We start from the raw sequence: 19,356 nt of genomic DNA, 5'->3' as shown, positions 1-19,356 counted from the left end.
ATCAAATAAATGATTCCTCCCGCTGTGGGTTAGCAGCGTGAAGGCGTGTCAGACTGTTAGTGACTTAAACCCAATGGGGTTTGCTGAATTTCTTCGTGGAGCGCGTGGAAGAACGGCGTCGCCGAAACGGGCCCGTGTCTTCTAAGAGACGGAAGGACGATGAGCCACCCGAAACTCACTGCCCACAGACCCACGCCTACGGTGGCCGGGAGACGTCACTCGAAACCCGGCGCCCTGGTCTTCCACCTCCATGGCAGCAGCTGGGATGAGAAGTGTGAACTCCTCTAGCGTCTGCATGAGACCACGGTGTGGCGGACTAAAACCTGTACAGTCGGAACTTTTTGTGTGTGTGTTTTGTTTTATATTTTATTAATTTTTCTCCTTCAAAAAAATAAACTGACAGATGACAATACTTTTACAAATCTTGATGAAGCATTTTTATTTAGTTAGAATCCTGCGTAGCATGCTTATGAGCATCTCGCTTAGATGCTACATTGGTGACCCCGACGTGATCGCGCAGATTCAGGACTCGGATCAAGCAGTGCCAGTGAACGAAGAAGAACGGTGGTTCAGGTTGTTGTCCTTATTGTAGGTATTCAAACTTCTGGTATTCTTGAAAGCCTTTATTAATAGTTAAAGAAATACAATCACATTTTGTTAGGAATTATAACATTGTTCTCACTGGTTTTTACATCATGACAATTCACACCACAGTCATTCTTTTTCATAGACTAACAACCCTACATTTTTTAAATGTCATAGACTATAAATTCCTAACACCTTCTCCTATTTTTAATATATGAACATAAATTAAAAATACCTTATAATTACTTCAGAAACACATCAGTTTTCAAAACATTAACTTAAACAAGTTTTCAAAACATTAACTTAAACACTTCTAATTATAACTCTCAATTTACACAACAACTTTATCGCAATGAAATTTAAATTTTTCTTTATATAGTGGTTTCGTCAACATATCCGCTATCTGATAATTTGTAGGACAATATATAACATCTAAATATCCTTTCTTATAATTTTCGTGTATAAAATAAAATCTCACATCTATATGTTTAGATCTCTTGCTGAATGAACCTGTTTTAATCAATTGGATAGCACTCTGGTTATCAATATTCAAACTAATCTTAATACTGCTACCAATTAATTCACTTATAAAAGTCTTTAAGTATAAACACTCTTTAACGCAATCTGCTGCTGCTATATATTCCGCTTCAGTTGACGATAGACTTACTATCGGCTGTCTTTTGGAGCACCAAGCTATAGGTCCACCTGCCAACATTATTATGAACCCTGTTGTACTTCGTCTGGTCTCTGTACAACCTGCGTAATTGAGTCACAATATGCATGCAATCTTGTAATATCTTTCCCAGCATTATACAAAATCCCTTTATCTCTCGTTCCATTCAAGTACTTCAACACCTTCTTTACTGCTAATATGTCTTGCCTTGATGGATTTTCTACCTTTTTACTTGCTTCATTCACAGCTTGACTGATATCTGGTCTTGACCTGGTTGACAAATACAATAATCCACCAACTAGTTCTCTGTATGGGAAATTTGACGTAGCCACCTTAGATTCATTTTCCTTTCCCACAATGCATGGAGTATCTGCAGCTTTGGAATCATACATATTATATTTTCTAAGTAATTTTTCTGTATAATTCTGCTGATGCAACAAGATGCCTTGTTCTGATCTTTTTATTTCAAAACCTATATAGTTTTGAGGTTGTTCATATGTTTTTAAGATAAATTCTTTTTCCAATTGATGCAAGATCTGTAATAACTTTTCCTTGTCTTTTGATATGGCCAAACCGTCATCAACATATATAGCCAATATTATAGTTTTGTCTTCATTAAAAAACACACACTGATCCGACTTTGAAGCTCTCAGTCCAAGTTTCCTTAAAGTTTCTGTAAATCTTTTATTCCATGTCATTGGTGCCTGTTTTAGCCCATATAGTCCTTTCTTTAAATGACAAATTTTATTAGGCTGTCTTTCATATCCTTCAGGAATATACATAAATATGTCTTCCTTTAACTCGCCATACAAAAATGCTGTTTTCACATCAAAAGTTATCATTTCATATTCCTTTGAAGCAGCAATTGCTATTAATGATTTTATTGCTGATTGACTTACTACTGGACTATATATTTCTTGATAGTCAATGCTTTGCTGTTCGAAGCCTCTTGCTACAAGTCTTGCTTTGTAAGTACCATTTTCTTTTATACAAAATACCCATTTACTTGACAATATCTTGTGTCCTTTTGCTCTTCCTACATCAACTATTTCCCATGTATTGTTACTTTCCAATGATTCCTTCTCCGAATTTATGGCCTTCTCCCAATTATTCTTTTCAGCAGACTTCATGACTTCATCATACGTAAGTAATACATAATCTTGCAGGTAAGCTGGTTTTTTCCGTTGTCGTTTTGTATTTATAGTTTCTATAGTTTCTATCTCTGCAGTATTACTTTCTTTATTTTCATCATTTTCTACTTCATCAATAATATCTGGGATGTTATCTTCTATTACATTACTTTGTTGTTCTAACTCTTCTATTTCATAATAACTGTCATCACTTTCTTCTTCTTGATTTATTTCTTCTTCATTATTACCTGGTATTATTTCTGTTATCACCGAACTTCCTGTTTCTTCATATTTTTCTCCAATTTTCTTATTATTATTAATTATAACAATATCCCTTGCTATTTCAATTCTTCTTTCTTCTTTATTCCACAATCTATATCCATTATTAGTATATCCAATCATGATTAACTTTTTGCTTCTTGGATCTAGTTTCTTAATATTCGAATGTAATTGTTTAGCATATACTATTGAACCAAACTTGCATATATTAGATATATTAGGCCTTTTACCATGCCACATCTCATAAGGTGTCTTATTCTTCAAAGATTCACTTGGTAATCTATTTATAATATAAGTAGAACAGTATACAGCTTCACCCCACATTTCTTTATCTAACCCTGAATCAAATAGTAATGCTCTGGTTTTATCTAATAATGTTCGATTTAGTCTTTCTGCTTTACCATTTAGTTGTGGTGAGTATGGTACTGTATAATCTAGTTTTATTCCCTTTTCAGTACACCATTTTTTAAAATCATTGCTTGTGTATTCACCTCCATTATCGCATCTTATGGTAGATACCTTTTCTGTTCTCTCTCTTTCTGTTTCTTCTATATAATGTTTTAAATTTTCTTTAACTTCATTTTTATATTTAAGCAAGTATATTTTTGTAAAATGAGTATAATCATCCATGACGGTTAAAACATAACTATAGCCATCATACGTTTTGTTTTCGAACGGTCCACATACATCAGTATGTAATAATTGAAGTGGTCTACTGGCTCTGTTTCTTACTGTGTTAAATGGAAGTCTTGTTTGTTTAGCTTGTGTACAGATTTCACATTCGTCTATTTGCCTTAATCCATTTATTTTTATTCCATCTGCCACATCTGGTAATATATCTAGTATTTTCTTTCCTGGATGTCCAAGTCTTTGATGCCATTCTAAGGCAGTGCCATTTTCTTTCATTAACAGTGTTTTTTCTTGCATATTATTATCATCCAAATTAATTTTATATAAACCGTTTTCTTTTTTTCCTGTTAATATTAATTCTGACTCCTTATATATTTTTACATTATCTTTGGTAAATATAACCACTCCTTGATTGTTTGTAACTGCATTAACCGATAATAAATTTTGTGATAAGTCAGGAACAAGCAGGGTATTATTAAGAGTACATTTTTTTCCAATGACTTTACCAGTCCCTTTCACCTCTATTGTTTCTTCATTTGCAGTCAAAACAGATGATGGTTTGCATTCAAAAAATTTTAGTATGTCTACATTTTTGGTCATGTGTGCAGTACACCCAGAGTCTACAACAAATTCTTTCAGTTTTGGTTCTTGAATTTCACCGTTTGTAAAAAATGCCTTTTCTATTCTTTTGTTACTTTTTTCTTCATTCTCATTCTTATTCTTATTTTTGAAAAAACAATTTTCTTCTCTGTGATTAATTTTTTTACAGATTGAGCACTGTTTATTTTTAAACTTACAGTCTTTATCTTCATGGTTGTCCCTTTTGCAGATACTACAGGCTCTACAGTCTTTCTTCATGTGCCCTGTTTTGTTACATTTGAAACATTTTATTGCATTAAACTTTTTCTTTGATGTAGATGAAGATGTAGCTTGAAATGCTAGCTGCTTGTCACTTTCTTTTGCTTTCAACATTCGATTTTCTTCAGCCAGAAGTCTGTTTGTTAAATTTTGAAGGGTTTTCTTATCGTCTGCCATGCATTCCCAAGAAGTTATAAAATAGTTTAAATTATTTGGTAAACAGCTTAGTATTTTGGATATGACCATTTCATCATCTATTTTTGTTCCTAGCTGACTTATACGAAATTGTAAATTTTCTATTTCACTTATTAATTGGGAAAGCGATTGACTCTCTTGTTTCTTATATGTGAAAAACTCTTGTAATAATGCATCTTTGTTTCTTTGCTCAGAACCTTCGAATATTTCACATAATTTTACATACATTTCACGTGCACTGTTACAATTAATTATGTGACCTTTTAGTTTCTTATCAATACTGCTTATGATAATTCTTTGCACCTGAGCATCTTTGATACTGAAGTCACTTTTCTTGTCATCTTCTTTTGTTTGTGCAATTGTTTTTGCAAGATTTGCCGCTTTTAAGTGTATATTGAATTCAAATTTCCACAATAAAAATGTTTCCGCATCTTTTAATTTTTCTATCTGTATTATCTCAGGTTTTTCCATTTTTTAGTTTTTCACCGTTTTTTATTTTCTTCCTTGTTATTACTGTTTTTTAGTTTTTTTTTTTCACTTGTTTTTTATGTTGGGTTTTTCATTACCCAATCCCGGTTTTTAATTTTTTCTTCTCGGGCGTTCTGGGCCCATAACCTATTGTAGGTATTCAAACTTCTGGTATTCTTGAAAGCCTTTATTAATAGTTAAAGAAATACAATCACATTTTGTTAGGAATTATAACATTGTTCTCACTGGTTTTTACATCATGACAATTCACACCACAGTCATTCTTTTTCATAGACTAACAACCCTACATTTTTTAAATGTCATAGACTATAAATTCCTAACAGTCCTACAGTGTTAACATCGTACCGGAGAAAAAGGTTGTGGTACAAACACAAGCGGTGAGCGATTGAATATTTTAAAAAAATGTCTGATCCAGAAAATTTTTCTGACGCTGACGGTAAAGAAATGGGGACTCCCGTCTCTTGTGAAGTATCGAAAGTCGGACTTCCAATGCGTTGTCCGCCCTTTTGTCCGGAAGAGCCAGCTGTATGGTTCGCCCAAATAGAGGGCCAGTTTGTCCTAGGAAGAATAAGTAGCGATACGACAAAATTCTATACCGTGGTTACTCAACTAGAAACGAAGTACGCAATGCAGGTTAAAGACATTATCACAAAGCCGCCAGAGACAAATAAGTATGAAAAATTAAAAACTGAATTAATTAATCGTCTTTCTGCGTCACAGGAAAAGCGGATCCAGCAATTATTAATCCATGAGGAGCTAGGCGATCGCCGGCCTTCTCAGTTTCTACGGCATCTACAAAATTTAGCTGGACCCGCTGGAGCTTCGGATTTTGTGAAAAGTCTGTGGACTAACCGCTTGCCGCAAAATATACAGACAGTGATTGCTTCACAGATTGCCGACCTGCCGGTAGAAAAGCTAGCAGAGATTGCTGACCGGGTGTACGAAATTGTACCATGCACCCCGCAAGTCGCTGCCACCGCGTCCACCATCACCGCGCCGGACTTGGTCAAAGAAGTAAGCGAACTTACAAAACAAGTTGCCCGGCTGTCATCGCAAATGAACAGCAAGTGGAGAGGGCGCTCTCGCTCTCGCTCACAGTCTCGGCACAACCAAAGAAGGTATTATCGCAGTCGCTCTAATAACTCTAAGACTCCACAACCACCACCGAACCACCCGCATTGCTACTACCATTACACCTTTGGAGACAAGGCAAACAAGTGTAGACAACCATGCACATTTACGTCGGAAAACGCAAAGGGCGGTCGCTAGTAGCGGCCAACGACTGCCCCTCTTCAACAGGCCGTTTGTTTGTAACCGACCGAAATACGAAAATGCAATTCCTGGTGGATACTGGCTCAGACTTGTGTGTTTTCCCTCGGTCGGCAGTAAAAACGCCGGTGAAACAGTCAAAATTCGATTTGGTTGCAGCTAATAATACGATGATACACACATACGGGCCAACACAGCTACGACTCAACTTGGGGCTCAGAAGGGACTTCACATGGAAGTTCACGGTAGCTGACGTTTCTCGACCTATCATAGGGGTCGACTTCCTAAGTTTTTATAATTTACTTGTCGACTGCCGAAATCAGAGATTGATAGATAACACTACGACACTATCGGTTCCAGGAGCCCATTGCAAGTCATCGGACGACATTGCATCCGTGAAGGCAGTAGTCGGTGATACAGATTACCATAAAATACTTCGTGAGTATCCAGAAATCACCCGACCACCAGGAACACATGTACTGGGTAAGCACAACACGGTGCACCACATAAGAACCACTCCAGGCCCACCGGTAGCAAGCAAACCTCGACGTCTCGATCCAGCTCGAACATTAATCGCCAAGAAGGAATTCGAAGAGATGCTAGCAAGTGGTGTGGCCAGACGGTCGGAAAGCGCCTGGTCCGCTCCTCTTCACCTGGTGAAGAAAAAAGACGACGGATGGAGACCATGTGGCGACTACAGGGCACTAAAAGCTAGGACGATACCAGACAGGTATCCTATACGCCACATCCACGATTTCTCCTACCAGCTATCAGGGTGCACAGTATTCTCCACCATAGATCTTGTCAAAGCCTATAATCAGATAAGAACAAACCCAGACGACATTCCGAAGACCGCCATCACTACACCTTTCGGTCTTTACGAGTTCCCATTTATGACCTTTGGTTTAAGGAACGCCGCTCAGACCTTCCAAAGGTTCATCGATGAAGTACTGCTCGGTTTAGAGTTTTGTTATGGGTATATCGACGACATCCTAGTATTCTCGCAGACCCATGAACAGCACGAGCAGCATTTACGGCAGTTATTCGCCCGTTTAAGAGAATACGGGGTAGTGGTAAACACTTCAAAGTGTAACCTCGGACAGTCAGAGGTAACGTTTCTAGGATACCATGTGTCAGCTGCAGGAACAAAACCTCTAAGTACCAAGATACAGGCTATCCAGGAGTATCCAGTTCCCAAGACGGTCAAGGACCTTCGTAGATTTTTAGGTGTCATTAATTTTTACCGTCGATTCGTCCCAAACGCGGCCAAATTACAAGCCCCATTGAACGCAATACTAGCCGGTCCCAAAATTAAAGGAGCACATCCAGTCAATATGACTCCAGAACTCCTCAAAGCATTCGAAGACATTAAGACTTCATTATCCAACGCAACCCTACTCGCTCATCCGGATCCTTCAGCTGAGTTGGCCATCGTCACTGACGCATCTGATACTGCTATCGGCGCTGTCCTGCAACAGCGAAGAGAAGCTAACTGGGAACCTCTAGCCTTTTATTCGCACAAACTAAATGGTGCTCAAAGAAAATACAGCCCGTACGACCGCGAGTTGTTAGCGGTATATGAAGCAGTGAAGTACTTTCGACATATGGTCGAGGCAAGAGACTTCGCGATCTTCACCGATCACAAACCACTGATGTTTGCTTTTAAGTCGAACAGAGATAGCCATTCACCAAGGCAATTCAGATACCTAGACTTTATAGGGCAATTTACTAGCGATATAAGGTATATCCCGGGCAAGGAAAATGTGGTTGCTGATGCATTGTCACGAATCGAGGAAGTGTCACCGACAATAAACTTTGAAGATCTTGCAAAATTCCAGGAAACAGATCCAGAACTGCAAGACCTCATTCGAAATGGGTCCTCACTGAAGCTGGAAAAGGTTGCTACACCAACTGGCAACGCACAAGTTCTATGTGACACTACCTCGGCTACGCCCCGACCGTATTTGACACCACAACTCCGGAAGCAAGCCTTTGAATCGTTGCACAATTTGCATCACCCTGGATGTTCAGCTACAGTGCGACTGGTGACGCAAAGCTATGTGTGGCCAGGGATCCGCAAAGACTGTAGAGAGTGGGCGAGGCAGTGTTTGCCATGTCAGACTTCTAAAGTCACTCGCCATACCAAATCCCCACCTTCCTCTTACCTAACCCCATCCTCTCGCTTCGCTCACATCCACCTCGATATCGTAGGACCGTTAACCCTTTCGTCTGATTACAGGTACTGCCTTACCGTCATTGATAGATTCACTCGATGGCCTGAGGCTTACCCCTTGAAGGACATCACGGCGGAGGCCTGCGCAGAGGCGCTGGTAGCCAATTGGGTGGCCCGCTTCGGCTGTCCGGCACGGGTGACCACTGACCGTGGCCGCCAATTCGAGAGTCACCTGTTCAAGGCTCTCTCTGCCTTGCTGGGGGCAGAGCATCTTCGCACCACTGCCTACCATCCAGCAGCGAATGGCATGGTGGAACGACTGCATCGGCAGCTGAAAGCCGCCATCATGTGCCACACCTCTTCGCAGTGGACGGAAGCTCTTCCACTGGTACTACTCGGCATGCGTAACTCGTGGAAAGAAGACATCCAAGCTACGCCAGCCGAGCTCGTTTACGGGGAAGCACTACAGCTTCCCGGTCAGTTCATGTCTATGCAAGCAGACTTCACCACAGCTGACGTCACCGAGTACGCAAATCGTTTACGACGTCACATGGCCAGCCTCACTCCGAAACCTGCAGCATGGCATAGCACGTCGCCCTTCTACGTGCCGCGAGATCTTCATTCCTGCTCCCACGTCTTCCTCCGTCGAGACCATGTACGACGTTCACTGGAACCACCGTACGCGGGGCCCTACAAGGTTCTACAGAGGCATGAAAAATATTTCACGATCGAGATACGGGGAAAGTCAAGCAACGTGTCAGTCGACCGCCTCAAACCAGCTTTCATAGCACGTGATGAGGCGCAGCACGAAATCACAAGAGCTGACACTACTAACACCAATACGACATCTGGGGCGAAAATAACGAGAAGCGGGCGTCGAGTAAAGTTCCCCGATTTTTATCGACCGTAGTCACGGTCTGGCCGGGGGGAACATGTGGCGGACTAAAACCTGTACAGTCGGAACTTTTTGTGTGTGTGTTTTGTTTTATATTTTATTAATTTTTCTCCTTCAAAAAAATAAACTGACAGATGACAATACTTTTACAAATCTTGATGAAGCATTTTTATTTAGTTAGAATCCTGCGTAGCATGCTTATGAGCATCTCGCTTAGATGCTACAACGGCATCACATTACCTCTCACCCCACACCATGGCTTGAACCAGGGCCGGGCATGAGAGGTCGCCGCTGCCTATTGCCTCTACGAGGACACGGCGGTGCTCTTCCCAGGCAGGGCACACCTGGATTTTTTTTTTATTTTTTTTAGCGACGTTAAAAATCATCAAATGACCTGAGACTCTTACTGACTAAAAACCGTCGTGTTCCGTCGTGGGCCTTTTATGTACCAGGGCCGCGGTATCTCTTTCGAACAACCCGCAGCCCCGGCGGGCCCTGGCCCTACTGGGCCCCGCTGGGGTTGCTGACATCTTTTTGTCCTCCGGGCCGTCCGTATAGTGGCTCGAGCCACATCTCAAAGAGGAGACGTTTCGCTACTATTATGGCGTGCCCTGCATTGGGCTAACTAGCCTTTTTCGAATTATATTAAGGTCACTACTAGACACTTTAGTTAGTTAACATGAAATAATAATCTTCACCTACTTGTTTTATTACGTTATCCAAGTCTATGGAGATATTATATAAAGTTGCTTGTTAATGTGATTAATTCTGTGTCAATTATCACTTTATCCAAATTGAGTAGATATTATAAATAATTGCCAGGCCCGCCGCTAGCTGTTTGTTCGCCCGCGTGCAAAACTGATTATGCCGCCCTACGACTACATACGTTTTGTCAAAAAATATATAAGGGGCCGCCCATTCATATCCATCTTACTTGTCCAACAGAAAAAAATATGTACATGCACCGCTCTGATTGCAGAAAACCCACCTACTTTTGGATAAATAACTATTGCAATACATAACATACATTACACATAACTTTTTATTTACTTGAAATGTTCAGAGTAACCTAAGCAGTCCTGGGTTAGCCCATAAGCAAACTAAGCAATTGCTTAGGCTTAGGGCATCAATGCAGTGCAATCATTACCCAAGTGGCCCCTATGTATTGAAAGATTGTGATTAACTTAAACTAACGCACTTAAATATCTAAAACAATGTTTAAAGTCAGTAACATATGTTATTTGGTGGGTTTCCCGTTGAAAACTTATAAGGCACATTTCATATGTAAGGAAGCGCGAGCGGAGCGAGCGCGAAAATTTTTTAGTCTGGGGACACAAAACAAATAAAGACCACTGTAAATTAACAAAGCAAAGTCAAAAAGTAAGATATGCACAGAAGTGAAGTGCAAAAGCCGCGAGCGAAGCGAGCGCGATTTTTTCCTTAGAGTTTTCATGAAGTAAACATATTGTCATAAAAAGCCATAACGGACGTGCGCGAAAAATTTTTTTTCGGAATTGAATGCCTCAACAATTAAACAAAGATAAAATGCGATATCTGACATGGAGCCGCGAGCGCAGCGAGCGCGAATTTTTTTGGGAATGCAAAGGGTGAAACAGTCAAAATTTATAGGAGACGACCAAAGCTAGGGCGGCTTTTTCTGAAATTTTATTGGTTTAATTTTGCCGCCCCCTAAATAGCATTTGCCCCACGCTACGCCACTGGTTGATCTTAAATCGTTTTTAAGGATCTTTAATTTTGAAAATGTCCTTTCAACAGATGTACCTAACTGAAACCGGCAGTGTAAGTAATATTCTTAGCGCTATTGCTGTGTTCGGAAATATTGAAATCAAATCATTAGTAAAAAGATATTGTATTTATTTAATATTACGTGATAACTCGCTAGATTTGCCGCCCCCTAGGACGTGCCGCCCGCGTGCTGTGCACGCGCTGCACGCCCGCTTACGGCGGGCCTGATAATAGCTAGATAATATATAAATTATCCAGACTTATTACTTTGGCTGTAACATCTATCTATCTATCTATCTATATAAATAAAAATGAATTGTTGTTCGTTAGTCTGATTAAAACTCGAGAACGGCTAGGCCGATTGAGCTGATTTTGGTTTTAAAATGTTAGTCGTAGTCCAGGGTAGGTCTAAACGATGAGCAAATAAGGAAAAAATAAAAAAGTATTGTGTCGTGTGTTTGTGACTTACTAAATATGCCTCCAATTATTAGGCGGTACGAAGTTCGCCGGGTCAGCTAGTATAGAATATTAGTTGGTACGGAAACCCACGTGCGCGAGTCCGACTCGCACTTGGCCGGTTTTTTTTTTATTTCTCTTGTACCTACGCCTTTATGAACTTCAAAGGATTTAATGGACTTTCTATAATACTTAAATAATTCTTCTGGGTATGCTCATAATTTAGCTCTTTTAACATAGAATTGACTTTCGGATAATCTTTGAGCATTCAACGGGGGTGTACCCAGTAACGTCGTTTCCTCTTTTTCTTGTTGAGCGCCAGTAAAAGTGCAACAGCAATCAATTCGGCATAGTCCATGATGTCGTGCTTTCAATATGGTTCCTCTTTACGTACTGGTCATGTAAATTCCGAATGAAAAAAACCGGAACGTGTGCGCTGAATTCCTGATCAGGAAACCGAATCCGGAAACCGAATGTGTGCTTCCAGGCTAAACGTACTAAACTGTCAGAAATGCATGTAGTTGCATGCCTATGGAAGGATTTTATTTCTGTAGAAAAAAAGGCTTCATGCCTTTTTACGCTTGTCATAAAAGGAAACTTCTTATTACATTATGTAAAAAGTTATTGTTGTGTATCCAAAAACTAACTGCCGATTATTTCGTCTAGTGTATCAGGTTAGTCACATCATATCACAGATATGCGAGTGCACCGAAATGCAACTTTGTAGCTGCAGCGTGATTATACGTCTGTCTCTTTCAAACGTACAGGTTTGTGGTGTGTTAGAATGCGCTAGAGATATCTCAGGTAGGTCGGTGGCAGGCGTGCTGCGGGTCGGCGTCAGTCAGTGAAGTGTTATGGATAGCGGAGGACGTCGTGTTCGCAGACAATTCTTCGTTTAAAAATTACGTATTTACAAACTTTATAGTGTTTTGTTTTCAACAGTGACCACTTTAATTTATGAATGATAACTTGGAATTCGATCAAAGTGACTTCTAAACGGTTTTGTTTGTTTATTTGAAAGACGTTGCTCTATTGTTTTAATTTTAGTGCTGGTTAGTTGGTGCTACAACCTTGTGTTTGTTGATTGACGTGTTTTTTCGGCGGGAGTTTATTTTGGCGCGTATGATGTAAGCGGCGAATTGTACCGGGTTTGACTCCCGTGTCGATATGGACCAAGGGAGTTGTTGAATACTGAATATGCATACTTCGATGATGATGGTGAGTTAATTGATTTTGATTAAAATAATGATAGTAGGCACCTACTTATAAACTAAATTCAATTTTAACTGTACAGTGAATTATTTGAAAACATTTTATTAAAGCAGACTAGTTTTACTTGTTAAGTCTGGATCAGATACTAATTTCATGCATTTGACACTTAGTTGAGCTCCTAAGTGCATAGAGTAAGAACTACATTATCATACATACCACCTATGGATTGTTTTATATTATTCCTAATCAAAAGCCGTGTTACGAATGTTGCACTATAGTTGATCGATAAACTTTCTGAGAGTTATAAATACGTAACAATAATGTAAAAAAATGGTCCCCTTTGGTGCAATCATTAATGACTTATTAAAATTGTTAGTGATCAATTCGCACGACTTTAACTTGCACGGAAGTGCCAATCTCAACTTTTTTAAATGATAGTTTTTGTGCAGGCAATTCGCAAAAATGTGCACGAATTACCTACTAGGTATAAATAAGGTGGGCGAATCGATCCCTTCAAGAAAGTGGTGCAAGCAATTTCGGGCCAGTTAAACCCATAGAAAGACGTCGCCTTAAATAAATGTTCACGATATGCGCTCGCGACGCGAAAATGTAGGTTATCGTATTTATTTGCATATAAATTAATGTTTTGTATCTGCATACAGTTGAATAATGAGCGCAACCACTTCTAATTAGGTAACTGATTGTAGTTAGGTATTTTTATTTGAGTAGCAATTTGCAAAGAGTCCTATTTTCACCGTCTTCTAAACAAGAAGGTTCTCAGTTTGACCTGTATGTATCTAGGTATGTATGTGTTTGCAATTATCTCAAGGAAGAACCGATAAAGATTCATTTGAACACCTTTCCAGTCCACCAGTCTGAAGACAGTAAGACTGATAACCAGTCTTACCTAGGTTGCTCGGGTTGAGGAGGTCAGATAGGCAGTCGCTTCTTATGAAACACAGGTACTCAGCTGGTTGGGAAAAGGCTAAGCAGATGATGATTTAGATATCAATTGTGTATACCTACCTACTTGCATAATATTTTTGTCTCATAACATGCCACGACTTACGAACTTTTATACTGTTTCCATTATTTAATGAAAATATGGTTTTAGTTAATACCATTTCTCTCCCAGTACCTACGTAAATTTCTCTGTGAAACCTTATCCATCAATGTTACATTTCATTAATTAAAAGTATTTATCAACAATCCATGAAACGGAATTAATAGAGTAGTTACTAAGAATTAGTAAGTTTCTCAATAAGGTTGGGATGCTAACAAATTAAAATTAATGATTCCGAAAGAATTCTTAATATTGTTTGTTTTCTGAACAATGAACGAAACAATCATCATCATCCTCCGAGCCTTTTCCCAATCATGTTGGGGTCGGCTTCCAGTCTAACCGGATTCAGCTGAGTACCAGTGCTTTACAAGAAGCGACTGCCTATCTGACCTCCTCAACCCAGTTACCCGGGCAACCCGATACCCCTTGGTTAGACTGGTGTCAGACTTACTGGCTTCTGACTACCCGTAATCAATGAACGAAACAATGATGTTACAATTTTCTTGTATTCAAGGACGTTACTGTTTTTACTATTAGTAACAGTTATTTGTAAAAGTGCAATAATAAATATACATTTGTTCTTGAGATTAACGCCTTCAACTAAATACTTAAACAAATTTTTCAGCTTAGATTTTTCTTTTTTCGAATAGATTTTATTTTTACATAAGTAAGCAACTGTTTTTCAAATAAAATTTTGATCAAAATAGTTACGTCCTCAGTGGAGTTCACATGATAGCAGAGTATCATATTATTGCTGTGATGAATTGTTCAATTAACACTCTATTGAGTTGCAAGGATACTGAGTAGTGCTGGAAAACACGTCAACAGTTCTCATGTCAGGTAGTATAATTTTAAAAAAGATGATAGAAATATACTCGTCAATTATACTCATCATTTTTACACTAAAACATCGTTGATATAGCATTTAAATTAATAATTTATTTTTTAATAACTGTAGATAGTAATAATAATAAAGTCATTACTTGGCGGGCAGGGCATCTGAGGTGGATAAAGGGGAGTAGCGACCCCGCGGGGCTATATATCCGAGTGCTCCAGGGCGAGTATACTGTCCCCCATCTCCGGCATGCCGGAGTGAAGCATGACGGGGGATAGGTCTCCCGCCTCTTGGCTTGCCTTCATCAGCCGGTCAGAGTAGAGTCGCTAGAGCAGGGTTAGCAGCCCGCTCGGAGGGTAGGTGCCTCGTGGTAAGTGGCGAGTGGGCCGGTGATGCTGGACCCACAGGGAGCGCGTGATCTGCGTTTAAAGTCCGCCGAGGTATCCTCACCCTTCAGCCGCTCATGTACCTGTTGCCCTCTTGTTGCTATTCAGTGACTGATTACCGGGGGCCCAGTAAGTGAGCTGGCGAGTCTCCACCTGCCATTTTTACGTGTGCAAACATTGTTATCGGCAGGTGCCCATAGTTATCCCCATTCCCAGTCCATTAGCATCCCATCCCAATAGCCCTAGTAGTTTTATTCCATATTTAGCAATAGTTTAACACAGAACCGGGGATTGTCCTTGGGTACGTTTCTATAGTGTATACAGGGATAATCGTCGGTTTTGTGTCGCCATTTCATTAAAGTTGTCTCAAAAGGGCTTCAGCGTGTTGGCTTCGGCCCCACGTTCGCCTTCCAAAAATCCGGGACTCTGTAGTCCCGTGGTCGGTTAGAGACATACAAATATAAAGTCATTACTTTGCGGGTAATGTATAATACAGATATTTATTTTTATAGCCAACTAGCTGACCCGGCGAACTTCGTACCGCCTAATTATTGGAGGCATATTATTTGGTACCTAAGTCACAAACACACGACACAATACTTTTTCTTTCCCCTTATTTGCTCACCGTTTAGACCTTCCCTGGACTACGACAAACATTTTAAAACCAAAATCAACTCAATCAGCCCAGCCGTTCTCGAGTTTTAATCAGACTAACGAACAACAATTGATTTTTATTTATATAGATAGATAGATGATAGTGTCAGCAAAAATAAAAACAATTGAGTGGCGACTTAAAACCACTTATATGGTGCTCGCAGAATGATTTCCGAAATGCAGAAACCTGTTTCACTAGCATGCAAATTATGTACTTTTAAACCCACAAGTATTATGTATATGTGTGTCTAGAACATAAACTGTTATCTTCACTTCCGACGTTACTAAATGCTGTTTATTTTTTCTCACGTCGAAAACACTCTTCGTAGTGAAAATGAAAAAAAGTTTTGCAGAATATTTAGCTCTTGGTCTAGGTTTTTTTTTGTCATGTTGTCAAGCTTAAGAGCGCGGGTGTACACTACAGACTAAACAGTTGACCCGATCTCTAAAAATCTTGATTCAAATCAGTCTTAAGTCGGTCTGATACAGCTATATACCCCATCTTTGTAATGTGCGTACTACCATTCATCTTCATACTGATTTATGAGACAAACAAACCGTCGACCGACTAAAAGTTAACAGTTTGCTGTTAGAGGATGCGTAGGTTTCAGTTGTTAAATATACCTACATAGGACGTAATTTTCCGTGAAAACTAAAAGATTTACACAAGAATTCTGCCTTATGTATTAACATAAGGCAGAATTAAAATCCGCCAGTGGTTCCGAGTCCTAAGGGAACTTCGCCTTCCAAAAACTCGAGACTCGAAGAGTAGCCACCCGGACACTGGTTGTTATTTTTTAATTTATCAAACAAAATCTAGATTCCAATCAAAATCTTCAATCGATCAGATACCTGCTAAATAACGTACGTATATCATCATCATCATCATCATCATCATCTCAGCCATAGGACGTCCACTGCTGAACATAGGCCTCCCCCTTTGATCTCCACAGATACCTGTTGGAAGCCACCTTATATGTACGTATATAAGTACTGAGTATAATACTGAGTATGCAGTGTGTGGCTCCGCTTATAGTATCGTAATCTGGTGGTGACATACAAAATAATAAAAATACTACTGATATTACAATAGAGAGATAAAAAGGAAGTCAGTTCTGACCTTGCGTACTCATTCGCTGGCAACCCTGACCAGAATGTTGTGTTAATAAACGCACATAGCTCTAAGAATCGTTCTTTTATTTTTCTTGGCAACACAGCTATTTTTTTTTTACTAATCATATGGCATTGACGTGTGACAGTTGCTATAGCAATTTTATCTTCTTTTGTTTTTATTTGGTTAAATATTACTTTTAAAAAATGTTGTTGATTAGAAATTATGATAATTTAATAGTTCTATTGTAAGGATAATCTGGAGACAATATGATTACTTATTACATTTTAATATTTTATTTATAGTTTCTAAATAGTATAAGATTTCTACAAACGTTTCAACCATTTAAAAAAATACCGCATTTGTACGTTTTTTTCTCCTTATAAATTTTACCCACATGCTTATAATTTAGGTAAACGTAACAATATTTGAATGGTATTAAAATTAGGGTTAGTAATATGCTGAAAATTAGACGAGGGTCGATCCTAAATATGATTGATTACAGTTTTCAGGGGCATTAGCGACCTTCAAGGTAATTTGGAACTTATGTGTCATGCACTTAGGTCCTTATTGGCATATTGCATTACTCCAAAATTGGCTTCGGGGTAAAAGATTGACTTGAGTGGAGATTGGCAAAATTATCACCTAGCAATTGACACTTGAGTGACATATTCATATTCTAGAACTAGCTGTTTTCCGCGGTTTCACCCGCGTCCCTTGAGAACTGCTGCCCGTACCTACCGGAATAAAATATAGCTTGGGTTACTCGGGAAGAGCGTAGCTTTCCAATAATATAACTATTTTTCAAATCGGTTCAGTATTTTTCGAGGCTTAAGGCGTCATCCTAATTGGCAGCGATCGTACGATGGCGCGATGCGTTTTTCATCTCACGATCTCACGATCTCACTTGCGAGGTTCAAATAGGACACTCTGATGAAATCTGTATGTTTGAACTCATCGAACGACGAGAACGCATCGTGTCATCGTACGATCGCTGTCAATTAGGACGACGCCTTAGATGAAAAACGCATCGCGCCATCGTACGATCGCTCCCAATTAGGACGACGCCTCAGAGTACAAAGAAACAAAAAGAATCTCTTTAATGTAAGTACATATTAATATTGATGATTTAGCGTGCAAATAAATATGTGTAAATCAAATATTTAATTACTTAATTAAAATAATAACAAGGCTTTCAAAATTAATTAAAAATATGATATCTAGTACATACATATTTCCATAGGAGATAACAAATCCGTAAAAGTTTACCGGCCAAGTTAAACCGAGGAAAACTTCAACCAATATAATTTTTTTCGTATCATTTTAGATCTTTAATTTAATTAGAAAATTCAGCTACTTCTAAAAAAGTCATTAAAACTTTTATTTAAACATGGTTTCACTTTCTTTGGATAAAAACTTTAAAATATTAACTTTAAAAATAATTTCGAAATCCGAAATTATTCTCTGCGAAATTAAATTGTCTATCACAGGTGTGGTAGTAGCGTTAACAAACATGTATGGTCGGTTTGTCAGCAAGTGTCATACAATCTACAGAATTGCAGCGCGTACCCACTGATTGTATTTCAATCGTTGCTAAGTTGTCGTTCCCTCTGACTCCAGCATTACAATTGAACACAAATAGCCTAGCGTCTATGTAATATGCAAATACATTAAGAATTCGAGAGCCTTTAGCGTGGCGCCACTGGTAATCCAAAATTAAGATAGGCTCAAGTGCTGGATGCAGATATAATTAACTTTTCGTGGATGTAATCGAATCACTGTATTTCTGCTTTTAGTGTCGATTACTTCCTATTTGAACCAGGAATCATTTGCCTAGCCTTTACCCAACTATGTTGGGATGGCTTTAAGTCTCACAGGATGCAGCTATGTTTAAGCAAATCTATACTTACATAGAGAAATCATTTTTTTTAAACATTAATTCGATTTGAAAAATGTTTTCACTGATAAGCAAGCTTCACTATATATTATCCCGGTACGGCCAGTGGTTTCCACGGGACGCGGGTGAAAACGCGGGAAGACGGCCAGTAAGCGATAAGGCATAAGATATTTTAGTATAAGCTTTAGTTTGAAACGATGACGTAAAATGTCTAAGTATTTTGAATATACTGATGTTCTAAATCATCGTTTAGTTTACCGTTTGATTTATTTAACTGCCTCTCGTCGGTGAGTCAGCCCACAATTCACCTTTATTGATGTAATTTTCCTTCAATTACTAACACCTACGCTATGGCTTTCTCCTTTATAAAATTGTTATTAGTTCTGCCTTGTAGGCGAGTTTTGAGACTCATAGGTCCTTATTGTTTCTAGAAATTAAATAGATAAGTCGACAGCACGTCACCCTACCTCAAAGTGACAAAGTTCTTCAATAGGTTTCAACCATAAGTACCACAATAGTAGAAAATTAAAAAGGTTTTTTTTTCTGAAAATAGGTGTAACATTTTTCGACCTTGACCTCCACAGTTTTCTTACCATTTGGAAACAAAGAAAAATATATTTGAAAATGAATATTTATTATTTCCAGTTATTTGCGATCGCAATAAAAGACCTTTATCATAGTTAATCTGACACTAGGTTTAAGTAAATACGTTTGTCTAAATTTTGCTGTGAAAATATCTATTTTTTTTGGGCGTATTTTATCTTAACACTTGCACTTTATATGGAATCTTTGATAGCTGATGACCCGCGGTTCCACTCGC

At 38.9% G+C, this 19,356-nt stretch overlaps 2 protein-coding genes across 2 annotated transcripts in view; both read left to right on the top strand.

The window, feature by feature from the left end:
• The first annotated feature begins 5,241 nt into the window (after positions 1–5,241).
• LOC124635355 lies at positions 5,242–6,108 on the top strand. Its single transcript, XM_047171235.1, has one exon. The coding sequence runs from the start codon at positions 5,242–5,244 to the stop codon at positions 6,106–6,108; it is 867 nt and encodes a 288-aa protein (XP_047027191.1).
• A 6,112-nt stretch (positions 6,109–12,220) lies between these two features.
• Positions 12,221–19,356, top strand: part of LOC124635136 — a 129,688-nt gene continuing 122,552 nt past the window's right edge. The window contains exon 1 of the mRNA XM_047170937.1: positions 12,221–12,596. Coding sequence (XP_047026893.1) covers positions 12,576–12,596 — 21 coding nt within the window. The 5' untranslated portion in view covers positions 12,221–12,575. The remainder of the gene's footprint in view (positions 12,597–19,356) is intronic.

The sequence above is a fragment of the Helicoverpa zea genome, chromosome 12 (assembly GCF_022581195.2).
Source record: "Helicoverpa zea isolate HzStark_Cry1AcR chromosome 12, ilHelZeax1.1, whole genome shotgun sequence".
Lineage (NCBI taxonomy): Eukaryota > Metazoa > Arthropoda > Insecta > Lepidoptera > Noctuidae > Helicoverpa > Helicoverpa zea.
This window is presented reverse-complemented; position numbering and strand designations above follow the sequence as displayed.

Coding starts and splice junctions, on each gene's coding strand:
- LOC124635355 (XM_047171235.1), top strand. CDS start 5,242: ATGTCTGATCCAGAAAATTTTTCTGACGCTGACGGTAAAGAAATGGGG.